The sequence below is a fragment of the Megascapheus bottae genome, chromosome 13, assembly GCF_031878675.1.
Source record: "Megascapheus bottae isolate mThoBot1 chromosome 13, mThoBot2.hap1, whole genome shotgun sequence".
Classification (NCBI taxonomy): domain Eukaryota; kingdom Metazoa; phylum Chordata; class Mammalia; order Rodentia; family Geomyidae; genus Megascapheus; species Megascapheus bottae.
Window position 1 is genome coordinate 21011700 of NC_143521.1, and position 20677 is coordinate 21032376.

Genomic DNA, 20677 nt, shown 5'->3' on the forward strand with positions numbered 1-20677 from the left:
GAGGGCATGGCAATATTGTATCTTTTATGAAGTCCACACTCTATAGAATAAATTCCATTTTAATCAGAAAATAATTGCTTTTTGAGCCACAACCTTTTAGAATAAAAAGTTTGAACACTGTAGAGTAGGAATGTAGTGGAGAGAACCTTAAAACACAGGAAGATATTTTTATGCAGTTTAAAATGGTACAGGTTGAGTTATTTAGATGCTCACAGGGGATTGGTTGCAAGACTCCAAGAGGAGTCCAAAGTTCCTGTGTTCAAGTCCATTATATAAAACAGCCTAGAATTTGTCCTTACTCATATTCTTCCATAAACCTTAAATCTTCTCTAGATCACTTATAATGATATCTATCACAATGTAACTTCTGTGTAGATAATTGTGATGCTCTATTTTTAGGGAATAATGATGAGAAAATAATCTGCATGCATTTTCTATCCACAGGTATTTAAATCTGTCCATACAGACCTTGCAAAAGTGGAGGCCACCTGCTTATGTACTGACTCCACACACTTCCGACTTTAATTCTTTTATTATCATTCTTATTATAGAGTTGATTACAGAGGGGTTAAATTTACAATTAATTAGATCGCATAGTTTATAACTAGTGGCAGTTTACTATAATTTACAATAATTACAATTAACTAATTACAAAGAATTAAAAGGGGAAGCATGGTTCAAAAAGAATTGTACTGACTATAATTCCTGATGGTAAGTACACAGTATCAGGAATCTTCATAAATGAAAGAATTTTAGAACTATTGGTTTAGGGAAAGAAAACTATTGGTTTAGGGGAAGGAGAGCTTTCAGTATATTTGAACCTTTTCTAATGTGACTGAAGCTATATTTGATTTAAGATTTAGTTGACCAAAAATGGAAAACCACCTGGATGCGTTCAGGAGAGAGTTAGTGGATGTTCAGGGCATTCCACTCTTCTGGAGCATTGCTGAGCAGTGGTCTCTAGTGGAATCATTTGAGGCCCGACCTGATGACCTTCTGATCTCCACCTACCCTAAATCTGGTAAGACAGTTCATTCAATTGTACTAGAGGATTACACGATGATCTATGCCCATTTGCCCTCGAATCTGCATGTTCTTCATCAGGTCCAACCTGGGGTGTTTACATGCTTGTCAGAGGAGCACTGTGGAGGTTTGTGGAGCCACTTACATTGTAATTTGGCACACATTCACTCTGTGTTCTGAAATGATCTCAACTGAACAGAGACTGTATCTAGAGAAGAGCTAATTCTATTGCTTATTTTGTTTTGAAGTTCAATCAAGTTATTAAAATTATATACACCTATGTGACCTGGATATATACAGACTTTAGGTTATTTTACATGTTTTGTTTGTTTTAGACAGAGTCTTACTATACAGTTAAACTGTCTTCTAACTTGTAATACTCCTGCTTCAGCCTCTCAAATGCTGGGATTTAAAGGTGGGCAACATCACTCACAACAAAGTTCATACATATTGTCTATGAAAGCCATGTATGTGTTTTGCAATAAGCTGAAAGGAAAATTTAAAGTGATTCAATAAGAATTCATAATGCTTATCTTTGGATATATTCATAATATTCATAATACAGCCTTCTGATCCACCTAGTGACCTATGAGATAGCAGAGAGATTAGACTCTCTTTTAACTATCCAATTAATTTACCTGAATTCATTACAAATTGGTCACTGTAATTCTTAAGCTAAATTTTCCCTTATATTCCTATCTCAGTATTTATTGTTCACTGACTCTCCATTTTATTTTACTTTTTCATATATTTTTATTGTAATTAATAGAAGGGTTACATGATATTTGCCAGATAGATGGTGCATTAATTCCCATACATTGATACCCTTTCACATGTCTTGGTCCCCATTTCCCTCCCTTCCATCCCCACCCCTCATCTTGTTTTCCCCCGTTCCCTATTCAATTTCAAATAACCAAATACAAATATATCCAATATATCAGGTAACAAAGTGAGATACTGTAACAATATGAGATAACCAAGGGACAGCAAAAGAGATGAGAGATAACATAGTACCTTAAGGACAACAATCATTCATTGTATGGCTTATGTTTCTATATCCTAGAGATCCTTTCATTTAGTGTCCTACTATATGGCCTTTTGTATCAAGGTTTTGCTCTATTGCAAATCTCTGCTAGGAGAGCCCAAGGTTTCTACTGATTATGACAAATGAGGGAAGCCATTGAGCCTCAGTTCCTTTGTGACTCTCCATTTTATTACAAGGAACAAAATTATTACAAGGAAGGGGGAAAACAAGATGAGGGGTGGGGGTAGAGGGGAGGGAAATGGGGACCAAGACATGTGAAAGGGTATCAATGTATGGAATTAATGCACCATCTATCTGGCAAATATCATGCAACCCTTCTATTAATTACAATAAAAAATATATGAAAAAAAAGAAAATACAGTTTACTGCAAAGATAACTTTTTGAACTGAATTGTTTTCTAGCAGAGTAAATACTACATGGCTATGCTTAGCATGTAGTCATAGGCAGAATAGCTACATGCCCTTGGGTAGGTTTTGTTAATGTTGCTTTCCCACAAACTGTTGATTATATTATTATTTCAATGTTGGGTCATAAGATGCAAATCACTACCTCTTTCCTTGAAATAAATGATGTGTCCCTTTTATTTTTTCAAAGATTATGAGGGAAAAACTTTTTCAATACAAGCATTAAAAATAGCAAAATTGATGTTTCTCTTGACAAAACACTTTCATAGATCATGGTTTGGGTCACTTATTGATAAGAGATAAAGTGTTTTTAAGTTACATTTTGGAACTTCTCTCTGAAGACTAATGAGATAAGAAAGCAAAACATTTGAGGATAGACTGAGCTCTCTTTTTTACTTAGTAAGTAATATTACAGTTATCTACAAGGAATAGGAAGATGAGTTAGATTTAGAAGGAAGAAGGAAAATAATGGACACAAGAAACAACTCTAAGAAAGATCTTGGATATGCTAGTGTCTGATTTAGGGGTACGTATATAAGTTTATCATTTCATTCTGATTGATTAATTTTAAGTCTTCAGTTACCACTCATAATTATTCAGTTCTGAGACCTGTGTGAACACCTTTGGTAAAGAGAAAATGAGTGAGACCATTTAGAAGATGTTTTTCATAGACATTTAATTATTACCTTTAGCAATGTCTCAGAAACCTGATAGTGGGAACTGAAAGGCAATTAAACAAACAATGGCACCATACGCTTTAGATCCATTTCTCAAAGGACTGGAGAGACCTAGTGTCATAAAGTTCGGAGTGAATCAGGTTGCTCTGCTCATTCAGAATCAATTGCCTTAGCTAGGGTGCTATCCACTGCCCATTACATGTGACTCCTCAAAATTATTATCTCCCTTTTTTACACACTCCACTGAATGTCAAAAATTTTTATCTAAAGTTCTTTTCAATGTCTAGTAATGGATTTGTTAACATCAGTGGGAAAACGTAGAGATATTTCTAGATGGAGAAGAGAAAGGAAGTAACATTTTTATTTCAGATAAATTCTTTACTATTGTCCTCTTTTAAAAGGAAATTTTAGTTTCTTCTTGTTTTATTCTTTTTCTGTAGGAACAACCTGGACCAGTGAAATATTGGATCTAATCTATAACAATGGGGATGCAGAGAAATGTAAACGAGATGTGATATACAGGAGAGTGCCATTCATGGAACTCATAATTCCTGGGATAACAAATGGTACTTACTTTTATGTCACTTTTCATGAGGAGAATGATTCAAGGAAGGATTAGCTGGTTCAAATTGTAAGTGTTTATAAGAGAATAGTCAGATTTTGGCTATGCTGATATTGTGTAACATTCCTTCTCCATCCAAAGACAATATTTTCATGAGAAAAGATTTTGTTGTAACATAATTTCCTTATTATATAGAAATATTCAGAATTGGAGTAATGTGTCATTATTACATAAAGAAAATTTAGTGTTGGACTGAAAAATGAGTCATATATACTACCAATTAGTTGATACTTACAAACTCAAGGAAAGATTATGGGAATAAATGACCAGGAGCTTTATGATATAATTGGATGATAGAACTTTTTATGAGATCTCAAAAGGAATTTTAAAACGTTATAGCTCAAGTTTTTCATATTGCAAAAGAAAAACTCGATTTTTATTGATGTCTGAGAAGATAATTACCCTATACTAGTCATGGGAGATTAAATATATTCTATTTATAGGAGATTTACTAACCAAGATTCCTAACAGTTTATCTCATTGGTGATTTCAAGAATAGTTAAAACTGTACAACCATATCATATAGCTATATTAGGCTATAAACTGGATTAATGAAAACAAAGTTTTGGGTTACATTGTACATAACTGTGATTGTGTATTTATAATTTCTTTTGTTGTTTCGTGTGTTTATAGGTGTTACACAGTTGAATAATATGCAGTCTCCTCGATTAGTGAAAACACACCTACCTGTTGAACTTCTCCCTCCTTCATTTTGGAAGAATGATTGTAAGGTAGCAAAATTTAACAAAATAAATTCTTTGTGCTGAAATTTCTTCCTTAAAAAATATAAATTATGCAGAAACAAAAGAAAAGAGATTATTACCTTGGATAAATAAAAATAGAATGTGGCTACCATATTTCAAGGACTAAACTAAAACCACTGAACACCAGAAATATTGAGATTATACTTCATACTCAAGTCTTGAAAAACTATCACATTTTCTTCCCTTTTAAATTCCCTTACCCACAGTACAACTACGTTTAAAGAATTGACATGCAAGTAATTTCGAAACCAATATCATTTATATGTAAATCACAAATTCATTAGAAAATTCATTTCGTGTATAAGAATATCTAAATGTTTATATCATTAAACATTAATTCAATGTAATTTATAGGACATCTTTTCTTCATGAATTCATTTTAGGCTCCCTCTCCTCTCTTTTTCTCTGTTTCTCTTGTGCCAGTACTAGGGCTAGGACCCAAAGATCCAGGCTCTTACTCAGTTTTTGTTTCCCCTCTCAGGATTGTCATTACCCCTTCAGCCACATCTCCAGACAAACTTTTAGCTAATTATTTGAGGAATGAATTTTCTCTATTTTGCACAGGCCAAAATGGAACTAATATCCTTGGGTCTCATCCTCCTGAGTAGTTAGGATTAGAGGCATGAGTCAGTGGCTGGCTAGGCTTCTAAACATTTTAATTCTAGCATTTGAGAAGAAAAGTACATAGGTCCTAAGTATACATCTTGACAGGTTTTAATAAACTGAGCATGCCCACAAAATTCACATTTAGATTCAACAGGATATTGTTGAATCCCCAAAGCTCAGCACCCACTGCCAATCAGAAACCTCTGTCTTCCAAGATTATTATCCATTTCATCTTTGTATCACAAAACGATAACAAAAGCAGCTTGCGAGTTCCAAGTCCCACAGATCTTCCCATTATAGTTTTTGGAAGAAGAGTGAAAAATCCTATGGGTTTTTTTTTCTCCCTAATACCAGAGAACTGGGGAGACAATTGGGATGTCCTTCTCTACGCTATGAGAAGCCAAAACAAACCATAGTAAAGAAGGTATAAGTGATGGTGATAGAAACTGAAAACAAATTCTTCATTGTCATCATCTAGTTATGTTGAAACAAGCAGTGATCAACAGTGTTTCTGGAGTTTGTTCTCAAGCAGTTACATGAGCAGGCTCTCAACTATTCAAACTCCACACTGTATCATTTTCAAACTTTCTTTCAACCACTCTATCCCCACTCCCATCCTTATCCCAGAATTTGCAAACTACCATCAACGATGTGAGAATATTGAAGCTTAATTTCCTTTGCCTACTGTTTGGGAGAAAATGAACATTTCATTGTTGTTAGATGAAAGAATCCTAGATGGATTTTCCTTTAGAAATACATTCACAGTGTGCAATATTAATATGCTTCCTCAGTGAAATACACTGTGTGAATTTCAATAGATTTTGTTTGAATATTGGATATCCAAGATATATGACAAAATCATTACCACTGTAAAATTTTCTGCCTTCAAGTAGATTTCAAAGCTTCAAACATAAAAAATATTTTAATCTCACACCAGATATAAAATAACAATCACTATTATCATAATTTTATAATTTTTATCTTAATTTACTTACTAATGTTTTTGGTCAGTCCTGGGCTTGAAGTCAGGGCTTGGGAACTATCCTTGGGCTTTCTCAAGGCTAGCACTCTACCACTTGAACCACAGCCCCAATTCCAGCTTTTTCTGTGTATGTGGCACATAGGAATCAAACCCAGGCCTTCTTGCGTGCTAGGGAAGCACTTTACCACTAGGCCATGCTCCCAGCCCCTAATAATATTTTATTTTTAAATTTATTTTTATTGCAATGTATAGAGTGGTTACAATTACATTTGCCAGATAGTAGGTGCATTACTTTTCACACATTGGTACACCTTCTCATGTTTTTTGTCCCCATTTCCCTCCCCCACCCATCCCAATCATCTTGCTTCCCCTTCCCTTTCCTATTTCAAATAATCAGATAAACATATATTCAATACACCATGTAACAAAGTGAGATACAGTAACAATATGAGATTAACCAAAGGGGAACAAAAAAGAAGAGAAATAACAGTACATTAAGAACAGCAATCGCACAAGATAACACTCTTGTTTCCTTATCATGACTCTATTAATATTTCCTAGTAAACAATTTTAAATAAAGTTTACCTTTGATTAATTTTAATAAGACATAAAAATTTTAAATTTATGATACAACAGCTACTTCGTTATTTAATATGTAACTATAGTTTTAATTTTACTTCACATTTAATGTCTCAAGGGATGGTTTCTATAAAAGCCAAAAGGAAAACAAGGAGAGAAGATATAAGATGGGAAGTGAGAATTTTTATTCAAACAAGACACAGGGCTGGGACATAGCTCAGTGGAAAAATACTTGCCTAGCAAGTCAAAGTCCTGGGTTCAATCCCCAGTACCCAAAAGAAAAGACAAAAATAATAAAGTTAAATCCCATTCCCACCAAAAGAAAAATTCCAACAAAACCCAAAAGACAATTGTAGATATAATATCTGAGCTCATTGTTATAAGTATTAAGGTCAAGAAATACAGAACAGAAAATAACGACAATGTAAAAAAATGTGTAAAAAATATTAGAACAGAGAAATATTCTGATTTTCTGTATCACTCTACAGATGATTTACATGGCACGGAATGCCAAAGATGTGGCTGTATCTTACTATTACTTTTACCAGATGGCCAAAATGCATCCAGAACCAGGCACCTGGGAAGACTTCTTGGATAAATTCATGGCAGGAAAAGGTGGGTACTAGGGTTGTCACTTCCATATATGAATTTTGATAGAACAAAATTCACATATAACAAGTTTTTTTTCCTAGGTATATTATGAACTTAATGAGGAATGCTTTTTATGTACTTCATTTTTTTATAAAAAACATTTTTATTTTAATATTAGAGGGGTTACAGATACATTCGCCAGATAGTAGGTGCATTACTTTTCACACATGGATACCCCTTCTCATGTTTTTTTCTCCATTTTTTCCCAGCCCCTCCCAATCATCTTCTTTTCCCCCATTCCCTTTGGTATTTCAAATAAACAAATAAACATATATACAATATACCAGATAACACAGTCAGATATAGTAACAATATGAGATTGACCAAAAAGCAACCAAAGAGAATAGAACATTAAGAACAACAATCACACAAGATAAAGCTCTTGTTTCTATCCTAGAGATCCTTCGTTGAGCCTCATCCTATATAACCTTCTGTATCTAAGTTCTGCACTATTGTAATCCTCTGCTAGGAGAGTCCTAGGTGTGTACTAATTATTACAAATGAGGGAAACCATTGAGCTTATGATCTGCCTTACTAAATTGTTTTATTATATACTTCTTTTTTTACCTCTTTTTTTTAACCTAATACGACTCAATGAATATTTGCTGGTACTGGAGGTACAGAATGACATTTGACAGGTTTTTTAGTTAATGAAAATAGTTGTAATTTTACAAACATTTCCCTTTAAATTTAGTGAGTTTTGGTTCTTGGTATGACCATGTGAAAGGCTGGTGGGAGAAAAGGAGAGATTATCGTATCCTTTATCTATTTTATGAAGACATGAAAAAGGTAAGAGGCTACTGTAATTTCTTTTTAATAGTTTGAAATAAATTTAAGATTAACTTTCTTTCCTGTTAACTTTCTTTTCCTCCTGGCTTATACTACCCTACCCACTACCTTAAACATAGATTTTTTTTTTTACTCATCTACTTTTGTTTGTCACTACCACAATCCCACTGTAGCCCAGGTACCTGGACTTCTTCATTTCACTTTTATGATTTACAAAGAGATAGTTGTCATTCTGAACCCAAAGTATTCCCACTCCCATTTCCCAATGTTTCAGTGGTTTCTGTCTTGATGGGAAATATAAATCATTAAAATAGTTAAAAAATCTGACATTTCTTAACTTGATTTCTCTAATATCTTCTGAGGATTCTGAGTGAATACACATGAAAAGTTTCCAATGGTTTCATTATTTCCTCAGCAAGTTTTCACCGTAGATTTAGTGACTAGGTAAATTGTTGCTCTATTTTTTGCTCCTGCCTCAGTTCATGGTCCAGAAGGTCCAACTCAGCCTTATCATGGTCATTTGGATGTCTATAAATCTCCTTAATATGAATTAGATACACCCATTTTTTTCTATGATTAGATAAATCTGTTTTATATCTCTAAGGAAACCAGCTCATTCAGTTCTACTAACTCCTTATAAAGGTCCCTTATTCAAATTCACAATTTATTCTCCATATTGTTAAAACTACTTCACACCCTTTTATAGATTAAGGGAGACAGTGCCCAGTTATGGATTTCAACAAAATAAGGAGTGGCTCAAAATGACGCTTTCAGAAAATACACAAGCATCCCTCATTTAGATAAAAGAATTTTAGAATAGACATAAAAAGATAACATATCCACGTAGCAAGAAATACCTCAAAATGACTCAAGGGTTCAAGAGTCTCTGTATCATCAGATCATCCTAAATATTTAATTCTATGTTTGAACATTCCATCCTTTCCTCATCACCTGGCCAGTTGACTTTCATGTGATTGACCTAGAATTCCAAATTTATTGTACAATTAAGGTTGTATCTAATTTTCAACATAATCTGTAGCTACAAAAGGAAGAGTGATTCTAGAAGAGAAGAGAAATAACATTAAGAACAACAATCACAAGATAAAGCTCTTGCTTCCATATCCTTAGAGATCCTATCATTTAGTTTCATCTTATATGACCTTATGTACCTAGGTTATTTTCTTTTTTTCCTCTTTTAACCTTCAATCTGATATGCCATTTTCTACACTGTTTGAAAAAGCAAATTGGAAAATATCATAGAAATCTAAAATTCTCTCTTCCATTTTAATGGCACAAATAGAAACTTGTTAAAGGTATTCCCTTCTTTATGGTCAAGTCTATCAGAAATGATTCTTTTTTCTATACGTTTTTAGGATCCAAAGGGGGAAATTCAGAAGCTATTAACATTTCTAGAGAAAGACTTGCCAGAAGAAACTGTGAATAAAATCATTTACCATAGTTCTTTCAGTGTAATGAAGCAGAACCCGAATGCAAATTATACCAGTATAAGCAAAGAGGAGATGGACCATTCTGTGTCTCCTTTCATGAGAAAGGGTAAGGATATAATGTTACAGTTTCTGTAGTTTGCTGATTACGCTGCGGAGAGTATAAGTGTGTTTTTAGAGGTTGAGCTGAGTGATATGGGGACAGATAAGCTGAAAGAAAAGAAATCCCAGAGGAAATAGTCTGTGGTTGATATTTTATTTATGCTGCACTGCTAACTAATACTGTTCATCTCATTTATAATGCAAGTGTTTATGCACATAATTATTTTTATCAGAATACCCTGTTGATCTGAATTGTCTAGATATGGGTGATTTTCCTTAAAATTTTATCACACTAGGAAGTTAACTTTAATTACGTTAGATGAACTAACATAGCTGTTGTTATTATTTCTATAATTTATTGCATTCCATTACTGAACTCTATATATAGCATCTTGCACAAAACTGATCTTTAACACATACATTGAATTGTGTGCGTGTGCATGAAAGTGTGTAAGGAAGAATCAACTTTGGTATAAAATAAAATAAACTTTAAGGAACTCAGTAAGACTTAATCAAAGATTTATTTTTTATTTACTTTGTTGATGAAGACTTCACACTTGCTTGGCTTTTATTTTATTTTTTTTCTCTTTTTGAAATGGAAAGCAAAACAGATACTTGTAAGTGTGCTATGCCTGATGTATTATAAACTGGAAGATGAAGAGAACTGGTAGAAACTTGTTATGACTTTTTCTGTTGAGTTATACACATCAAACATTCCAATTTCATTGACCAAAGCAAATAAAATCTCAGGTCCAAAGTTAATGGAAAAAGTGGTATCATATACATGAGAACAGAAATGTACAATATTACTAGTCAAGGAGGGGCTGCTTAATTACTACCAAATAATAAAATCTTAGATGATTTCAGAGAATAAAAGTTGTTTGATGATAGGCTATAATAAACAATGCTAATTTTAATTATAATGAATAAAATTATATAATAGATTCTAGAGCTCTTTTACAACCAGAAGTTAATGAAATATTCCCTGAATGAGTAAGTGTGGCTGGGCGTTTCTGGGTGTTTCCAGATCTAAACTCCATGAGATTTCTTTTTTTCTCCTACGGGATGAACATCTGGAGATATTGTTATAGTGTTGTAGTTACAACTTGAGTTATTATTAGAAGATACCTCATAAGTAAATGCTAAAACCATTAATGGATGGCCTATAATGCACAAGTTAGGGCTTCCTTTACCCCAAAGAATTTATTGGATTTAAATGTCAAAAGAGGAAATATAAGTAAATTAAATGAAAAAGTTGGGTCAGACTGACACACAGTCATCCCTTCATATCCCTGGGGGATTGTCTCTAGGGACTCCCATGGATCCTGAATGCACAAATACACAACTGCCTTACAGAAAATAATGGAGTAATACATGACCTATCTGCAACTTCCTGTGTACTTCCAATCATTTCCAAATGACTAATAACAGCTTATGTAAAAGCCACTGTAGGGAAACATGGCAATGAAAAAATCTCAGCACATATTCTGCAAGCATTTCTAATGATGGGGTAGATCTAAAGAGGCAAATATTCACAATACCAAGAGTTTCTTGTAACTATTTTGAATGTTTTCTATATGGGTTTCCAAAATGTAGATTTCCTAAAAACTAGATTTTTAAAAAAAGTAGTACTTTTTAAACCTTACGATCATTGTAAATTTAATGTCTAGTAGGAGTCTTAAATTTTCTCATATTATGAAGTTTGAAGACTCAGATATGTTTAGTTACCTTTATTCTACCAATTTTACAATTTTGTCATTAAAATGATTTTTCCATAGGTTATCATTTGACATGGGAGAATACGTATTTTTTGTTGTTGCTATTGTTTGTTTGCGTGGTGGGCCTTGAACTTGGTGTAGGCATTGTCCCTGAGTGCTAGCGCTCTACTACTTCGAACCACAACCCCACTTCCGGTTTTTAAATGGTTAGTTGGAGATAAGAGTGTCATGGAGACTTTTGTGCCCAGGCTGGCTTCCAACCATAATTCTCAGATCTTAGCCCCTTGAATAGGTAGGATTGCAGGCGTGAGCCACTGGTGCCTGGCTAACATTAGAGTTTTAAAATGACTGCAAAAGTTCCTCTCTATTCTTGCTAACAGAGGTATTGTAGCCAAAGAATCAGGACTTGGAGATGCTGGCATTTCCCTCCAGGGTCTTTGCTTTAAGTTAATTAGGGGCTTATTGCTCTTTACCCAAGTCAATGGGAAAACCTATGGGAAAACGTTATGCATGTTTAAGAGTGGTACAGTATGAGGTGAGAGCTAGGTGAGGTCCTAAAATTAAAAGTTTAAATTTAAAGTTTAAGTATAGTAATTCATGTTAAAAGTGTTGTTAGAAGCTACTGTGGCTCAAACTTGCCATCCCAATAAGTTGTGAGGGAGAGACTAGAGGATTGAGAGTTGTACTAGTCTGAGCAAATTTAGCACGATCCTATCTCAAAAATAAAACAGGATGTTGGACTTTGTCCAAAGCTTTTCTGCATCTTTTGAGATGGGGATTCTCTTGGTTCTTTTAATGTATTGTATTGCGCTTATAAATAAAATGTGATATATATTCATATACATATTCCATCATGTATATATGGCAGAATTTCATTAATCTGTTTGGAAGAATATTATTTGCAAGGATATGGGTGGACCTGAAAATAACAATAGTAAGTAAAGTATGTCAGGGACACAAAAATGACATGCTGTCACTCATATATGGAAGTTAGGTATATGGAAACATATACATGTAGTATGTATATATGCACAAACATACTAATTAATTATGATATATGCAATGGTGGATTCCAATGGTGTCCTTTAAACAACAAAATGAACACTGGGGAGCTAGAACATGTGTTGTGGGGGAGGTGTGACTCAAGGGGAGGAGGTGGGGTTGCCAGTGCTGTCATAATGAACAAGGTACATCTGTGAACATAGAGCTAAGTAAATGGCGATGCTGAGATATAAGGGAGAATGATGAAAGGATGAAAGATCACTATATTCACAACTAATGCATTGAAAATCCCTTTGTAAAACATAATAAAAAATGATATAAAAATTGTAATTTGAAAAATAAAATAAGGCCAGGCGCTGTGGTTCACACCTGTAATCCTAGCTAATTAGGAGGCTGAGATCTACTGATGGGGATCCAAAGCCAGCCCTGAACTCTTGAGACTTGGTGAGACTCTTATCTCCAATTAATCTCTAGAAAATAGGAAACAGGGCTTGGTTCAAGGGGCTGAAGAGCTCAGGCTCAGTAGAACTGTAGCCTTGAGGAATCTAGCCCTAGATACTGGTCCTGATGGAAACCAGTAGGTAGGGGAAGATAAATAAAGAGGGTGAGTGAGGTGAACAGAGTTGAAGTGTTTTATATGCACGTGAGAAAATACAAAAACACAATTTGCTGAAATGGTTTTAAGATGGGCCAGAGTGAAGAGGACTAAGGTTCAACCAGGGTACTTTATGCTCATATATTAGAAAGTCACAAACTCCATTGTATGACTACATGTATTTATACTAATCAAAGTGCAAAGGAAATAAACAAAGGACCGGGTTATCCCAAGTGATAGAGAACTTAACTATCATGTCCGAGGCCCTGGATTTCAATACACAGTAACACATACACACACACACACACACACACACACACAGGCATAATCAAGGGACGTTTTTTATAATATTCTCAATTTTTCTCAGGCATTTCAGGAGACTGGAAGAATCAGTTTACTGTGGCCCAGTATGAGAGATTTGAAGAAGATTATGAAAAGAAAATGGGAGCATCTACACTGAAATTTCGATCTGAGATCTAGGAAATACTTATTTGTTCACTATCTCTTTCGCTGGTACCAAAATTGACAAAAATTCCTGTGTATGCTGTTTATTTACCTAGATTTATAGCTTCTAATATAGAAGCCAAAGAATTTAAAAACCTTTATGTCAATATTGCTCCTATTTTAACTATCTTCTGCAATATTTATAATGAAAATTAATAGTAAGAGTATGAATAAAAAGTCCATTACATGACTATACAAAAATATCATAATGAATGAATATGTGCTAATAAAAATATACTTAAAATTTTAAATTCATAGATAATTTATATTTAAAATTAAAGTGCTGATCACGGGCTTTGTGAAGAAGATAGCTATGGAAATGTTCAAATGAAAGGATTACAAGTAAATGTCCCATTATAATATCTGATTTTTATTTATTCTATGCCCATGTAAGTATAAAAGTAAAATCATCTTTGTACAAGGAATTCACTGAAATTTATTGCCAGAAAATAGATTTCTATACACAAATTCTCCATTTATTAAACATAATGGCTTCCTGTTAAAGTTTATACAGTTCAATAGCCAAGGTATGGAATTAGCTCAGATGCCCCACATTAGATGAGTGGATCAAAAAAAACAAGTGGTGCCTATAGACAACAGAATTTTATGCAGCCATTAGAAATAATAAAATGATGTTATGTGCAGGAAAATAGATGGGACTAGAAGAAAACATGTTAAGTGTGGCAAGCCAAGTTCAGGTATACAAAAGGTTTATGTTCTTTCTGATATGTGGAAATTAGATATAAAATCTCCTGGGATATGATAAATGAAACAAGATTCTAGATATTCATCCACAGTGAAACCAAAAGAAGATATTCTAAGGATAGAAACACAAAGCACAGGGCCTATTTTCATCTTCATGTTTATATAAAATAATATATAAATATATAAATACATACTAAAACAAACTCAAAAATTTATACAAAATGAAACAAAGAAGAAGCTTTATTTTTTCTTTTCTTATTTTTAGTTTTTAGTTTTTAATGATGTTTGTCTTCATTACGGTATGTATGGTAATTGTAGGTGTATATCTTTAGGAGGTTGGGAAGGAGGTATCAAATTTGGGGGTGGGGAGGTGAAAAAAATGAATCAGTGGAGCTCACGGGATAGTGATGAAAAGTGAACTATAAAACTAGTAGATGAGAACTAGAAGGGGGAACTAGGGGAGAATGATGACACAGAAGATATTATACACATTTACTGACTCATAAATGCAAATTAATAGGTAAAAAATAATAAAGTTTGAACTTTCTTCACATAAAATAACACCAATAAACTATTAGGTATTATTTTCATGATGGTGTACTAGGAACTGTCAGGGTGAAATCTAGGCAGCAACTAATATAAATCTAATCTAAGCTGGGCGAGGTGGCTCACACCTGTAATCCTAGCTACTCAGGAGGCTAGGATCTGAGGATCAAGGTTCAAAGCCAACCCTAGCACAAAAGGACCTGAGACTTATCTCCAATTAACCTCTAGAAAACAGAAAGTGGGGCTTGGCTCAAGGGTAGGGCTGTAGTGTTGAGCTGAAGAGCTCAAGGACAGTGCCCAGGACAAGTTCAAGTCCCATGACCCCTCCCCCCCACAAAAAACCTAATCAAACTTATAAAACGTCTATAAATAAATAATTATTATTACAAAATCAAAAACAAAATAGTATCTTGATTTCAAGAACTAAGTCAAATTAGAAATGAAAACAAAATCTTCTCAATTTCACTCTGAGCTAAAAATTACTCAGAAAACTAAGCATTTTTTGTTTACATAATGTTAGTTGCCTTTACTCCCATATTCTTTTATTAATATCTCCTGAATTATCCCTTTCATGTTATCACAACTCAGTTTTGCATACTAACTGTAATATCATAGTTTCGACCTCATCTAGATGTGATTAAATTTACAAACATCACCAAAAACTTTCCTTGATGTGGAAAAACAGATGTTCTCAAGTCACATTCATTATGATACTTTTGTCAGAGGTACTTAAAATCTGCTTTTTTCTGTGCCCAAGATTTAACGAAAAGCAGAGGAGCTTAGCCTTTGTATGTCTTTGCACTAGGCCTTTCCCTCTTCAGTCATTTTCCAAACACACAGGAATCCAGAAGGAATAAGACTCATCAATAACGTATTATGACAAAGGACTAAGAAAATTATCTCAAAGAACAAATTATTTCTAAGAAAATTATTATCTCTAAGAAGAAATGGAGCCCTACCAGGCAAAATGACATGCTGATCCTGATCTGTAATGAGATTACTTCTCTAGTAACTACTCAGAAAACAAGAACTGAAATAATTGCCAACAAGGACATACTTTGGCAGGAACTCTTTAATAATTGTTCTATGTCCCTCCCCTTACCTCAGTTGTCTGTTTATTAAACCTAAAGCTCCTGTCTATGCCCACAAAGCTGCCTGAAGATGAATGGCAGTGCTGTCTTCATTGTTTACTTGTTTGATACAGAGAGGCGAATAGCTGAATCTGACTTGTGAAATTCTTGAAGTATCTGGTCTAACACTCTAGTTTTAGTTTGATGTTCTAATCTGGTCATCTTTGAATCTTTCCAAATATTCACACTAAAGCTAGCACTGCCTGGTGCTGGTGGCTCAAGCCTGTAATCCTAGCTTATTCTGGAGGCTGTGATCTGAGGATCTCAGTTCAAAGCCAGTCTGGGAGCAAAAGTCCATGAGACTCTTATCTACGATTAACCTTCAGAAAACCAAAAGTGGTGTTGTGGTTCACAGTGGTAGAGTGCTAGCCTTGAGCAAAAAAGGGCTTAGGGCTAGTACCCAGGCCTAGAGTTCAAGACCTATGAAGATAAACAAAACAAAACAAGGAAAAAAAAAGCAAAACAAATAAAATCATTCACATTAAATACAAAGTCCTAGGTGTAGTACAATAATATCAACAGACTGATTTCCTTATAAATTTCACATATATATTATATGAATATATGGTATTCATTCTGAAATACAAATGGATTTTAAAGGAATAAAACTATAATAAATTATCAGGAATACACTTTGAGTAGCTATAAGAAGCACACTGGTATTCATTATAATATTTACTAGTCATGTGAAAATGATAAAAATGTGATTGAAAATCATTTATTATTTGTGCATGTGTCTTGGTCCTGAGCTTGAAGTCAGGGCTTGGGCTTGTGTCCTGTCCTTAAGCAAATTTTGCTTAAAGTTAGTTCTGTGTGTGATTAATTAGACACAGGAGTCTAACAGACTTTTCTTCCCCTGACTGGCTTCAAACTATGATCCTCAGAGCTGAGCCTCCTGAGGAACTATGATTATAGGCATGAGCCACTGGAACCCAGCTTTAAAAATTGCTTATTACTTAAAAAAATTTTGTTTAATAATTTGATTGGGAATTATGGTTCCAAGTCTAGATATTTTCAGTTCTTGTTTGCCATACTTGATTATAGACACCATATTGGCTCTTGATGTTACCTCCTCTAATGCAAATCAGTTTGAAGCTTTCATAAATATTTCACTTATTTGCTTTTTAACATGATATGCATAGCAATGTTTACTCTGATTTTTGCTGTAGGACAGTGAAGAAGACATTACAGTGTTTGAAAAAGTGAACATTGTCTCTTGTAGACTTGCAAAGCACATTCAGTAATCTACTAGGGAAATCATATTTGTATTCTACTGGTTTCCCTCTCTAAAATCCTGCTAAAAGAAACCAGAACAAAGTGCTAGGTACTAGTTTAAAGTTAAAATGGGAGAAATTCTATGAAAACTTGTCTTACTTTTTTCTTGATTTCTTCATCTACAGTAGCCTCCTGTGCTCTTTGCGCTTATGTATATATGGCTGTGATAGGCAACTTCTATCCCCTGGATACTCAACTCCAGATGCTGGGGGGGGGAGGAGAATGTCAGATAGATGTTTACCTGTTACACACGGAGACCAGAACAGGCTCAGACCTCTTACCAGCTGCCACATTGTTTCGGTACTTAGAGCTTAAGTTGCTGACTGCCTAATATTCCATGACGCATATTAACATGCTCTACATTTTTCTGTCTAACATTGACTCCCTGCCAATGCTCTGGATCAAACAATATCTCAAGAAGTCTGCCAGCTGCTTTGTTGACCTTGCTAATGCCCGGAAAGCCATTATCTCTTCTCTGCTGCATTTCAGGCATGCTCGCTCTCTCTCTCTCTCTCTCTCTCTCTCTCTCTCTCTCTCTCTCTCTCTCTCTCTCTCTCTCTCTCTCTCTCTCTCTCTCCCTCCCTCCCTCCCTCCCTCCCTCCCTCCCTCCCTCCCTCTCTCTCTCTCCCTCTCTCTGTCAGTAGCAATGCTACTCTCACTGTTGGATACTAGGATTCTATTTCCCATTCAGATATCAAATTCAGGATTCAGTCTTCATGTATCGAATACTCATGTGCTCAAAAACTTCACGAGGTGACAAACACCATGACGTCTTAACAGGGTTCAGTGACAGATTGATTTTGAGGGATATATTTTGTGATGTGATTGTCCTGAGAATAACCAAAGATGTGTGGGCTTTGGTTCCATAATGTCCACATTATGGAACTGGAGGTTCAAGAATATTATTGTGCTGCTTAGGATCCATCTGCGTCACAGATTCAGATACAACACAACTGATGTCCATTCCAACAGGAAATGCCACCTCTGTCTCAAAATGTAGCAGGAATTTTAAGTGTTTTGAATAGTCAGGCAAGGCATGCCCTGTTGACTTTATCTTTAAAATCAACAGTTTTTTTCTTCCTGAAATATCTTGGAGGAGACTCTTGGCTCAGACTTAAAATTCAAATATTAAGCAATACTTTTTTTTAGCTCTCTATAAATTATTCTGGTCTAACAATGCTACATAGAAATCTTAGCCAAGGATCCAACCAGTTTCTCTTGACCCAAGATTAGGAATTTATAGAATCTGAAAAAACATAGATGGTCTATTCTTCAAGAATGGAACATAGCTGGGTGTCAGGGGCTCACACCTGTAATCCTAGCTTCTCAGGGCACTGAGATCTGAAGATGAAGATGAGAAGTTACCTTCGGTAGGAAAGTTCATGAGCTTTATATCACCAATGAACTACTGAAAACTGGTACTGGAGGTCTGGCTCAAGAGTGCTAGACTTGGGGGGGAAAACTCAGAAACAATGTCCAGGTCCTGAATTTAAGTCCCATGACTGGAATATACAGGAAAGAATACAAGAGAACATAGAAGGAAAAAAGGAAGGAAGGAAGGAAAGAAAGAAGGAAGGAAGGAAGGAAGAAAGAAAGGAACAAACGAACTACAGAAGAAAATCTTGGCATAAATCTTGGTCGTTGTTTGTGATGTTTTCATTGATTGCAGCATGGATGCTTCTCATTAGAGTTGTGGAGAAAGAGTTATTTGAGTGTTGATATTAGTTATTCCAGGAAATAAAAGTAAAACTTTCTCTTCAAAATGTAAAAAAAAAATGAAAAAATATCTAGTTCAGATGAAGACATTCACTTTGTGATGATTGAGCTTACCTTATGTCTCTCATGATGGCACTTGTGAAATTTGTATTCTGGATTCACGGCATGATTTTTATAGTGATTGTGTCTGTACCCAGACAATTCTTTTCTATCCTGAATCAAAGGGAATCTGGGTCAAATATTTTTCTTAGTAGTTTGAAGTTTCAGTTAATGTTTGTAGAAGATCAAATACAGAAAAATAATATCTTGTCATTCTAGTGGTTATACAATTCTGTTATTTGTAAAATAGGAAGTCAGTGATATGTCTTTTGACATCAGGAAGAAGTAGTCACAATCTGAGAACTCCATCCATTATGCCTCCAGTTAACTAGACCAAAAATGGCACATATACTTCTTGGCTTTCTTCCTGTTTCCCATCCTTTGTTATCTTGTCTTTAAAAATCTTGAAACCTTTGACTAGTAATAGTAAATCAAATTGTCAAATTGTCAGACACATTTTCTGATCCTCCTCTTATAAGAGAAATAACAAAAATTTAACTTAATTTAGAAATATGAGACTATTGTGCCAAAGTTAAATCAGATGACAAATTGCTGTGAAAAAAAATGAATTAGAATTGGTAGCTTGAGGAGATATTTGTTCCATGTGTAGAAGAAGAATATTAACGCCTTCAACATATACAGAACTATAAATATACATAAATCTTACAATATAAAACTAAGAAGACTAATAAAAGTATAGTTGCCCCACTAATGAAGAATGTTAGAGTAATATAGAGCAATCAAGGGCTGATGTCATTTAAAACAATATGACTATAGTATTATTTTTAAGATCCTACAATACCACAACATTTGGCTATAATTAAATATTGGCTACTGGGCTGAATAAAAGGTATTTTGGCCAGGAGTGGTGGCTCATGCCTGTAGTCCCAGGTGAGAGCTGAGAATGAAGGTTCAAAGCCAGCCTAGGCACAAAAGAACTGGAGACTCTTTTCTCCAATTGACCTCTAGAAAATGGGAAGTGGGGCTTGGCTCAAGGGTAGGGAAGTAGCCTTGAGCTGAAGAGATCAGGGACAAGTTCAAGTTTCATGACCCACAAAGAAAAAAAAAAAGGTATTTTGCTGCTGGAAATCTGAATTGTTACAATGTTGTTACAATTGTTATAATTGTGCTTATTGCTGGTACTCTATCTCTTGAGCCATGAACCCACTTCCCATTTTTTCACTTTCTGCCAGCTATTTGGGTCTGTCTTGGCTGACTGTGACCCTCAGATATCAAATCTTGGCTAATTGAGTAATTAAGAGCTGCCCGTGCCCAATTTAAAAAAAAAAGTATTTTTCTTTACAGAAAAATCAGTATCAAGTAATATTACATCACAACACTATTATTTTAGGTTACAAAATGTGAGAATTAATTTTGAGAAAAGATACTGAAAATCTCTAAGTAAATAGGAAACCCTGGCAGTCTCTCTTTTTTTTTTCTTTTATCTTTTTTCTTTCTTTTTTATTTTTGTGGGAGTGAACTCTGGGCCTGGCCACTGTCCCTGAGCCTGTCAATATAACTGATGGTCTAAAAGTATCTTCCAATTAGGCCTCCTGACTTACCCCAGACTAACAGTGACATAGTTGACAAGACAAAGGCTTAGAGGCTGTCAGTATCATTAAACCACAGATAACTGCTCTTAAGTAAAAAAACAACCAAATGAACTAAAAAAACCTCTTAGCTTCTGGGCTATAATG

At 34.6% G+C, this 20677-nt stretch overlaps 1 protein-coding gene across 1 annotated transcript; it reads left to right on the forward strand.

Moving 5' to 3' along the window:
* The first annotated feature begins 873 nt into the window (after window positions 1-873).
* On the forward strand, window positions 874-13485 carry LOC150055653 (sulfotransferase 1 family member D1). Its single transcript, XM_090344049.1, has 7 exons — window positions 874-1021; window positions 3591-3716; window positions 4406-4503; window positions 7192-7318; window positions 8049-8143; window positions 9517-9697; window positions 13373-13485. The coding sequence occupies exons 1-7, from the start codon at window positions 874-876 to the stop codon at window positions 13483-13485; spliced, it is 888 nt and encodes a 295-aa protein (XP_090200175.1).
* Window positions 13486-20677: the final 7192 nt, after the last annotated feature.

Bases quoted from the DNA above. Each gene is read 5' to 3' on its own strand.
- LOC150055653 (XM_090344049.1), top strand. From the start codon at position 874: ATGGAAAACCACCTGGATGCGTTCAGGAGAGAGTTAGTGGATGTTCAG. The intron at 1,022-3,590 runs GTAAGACAGTTC...CTTTTTCTGTAG, and splicing joins CTCCACCTACCCTAAATCTG to GAACAACCTGGACCAGTGAA. The intron at 8,144-9,516 runs GTAAGAGGCTAC...ATACGTTTTTAG, and splicing joins TTTATGAAGACATGAAAAAG to GATCCAAAGGGGGAAATTCA.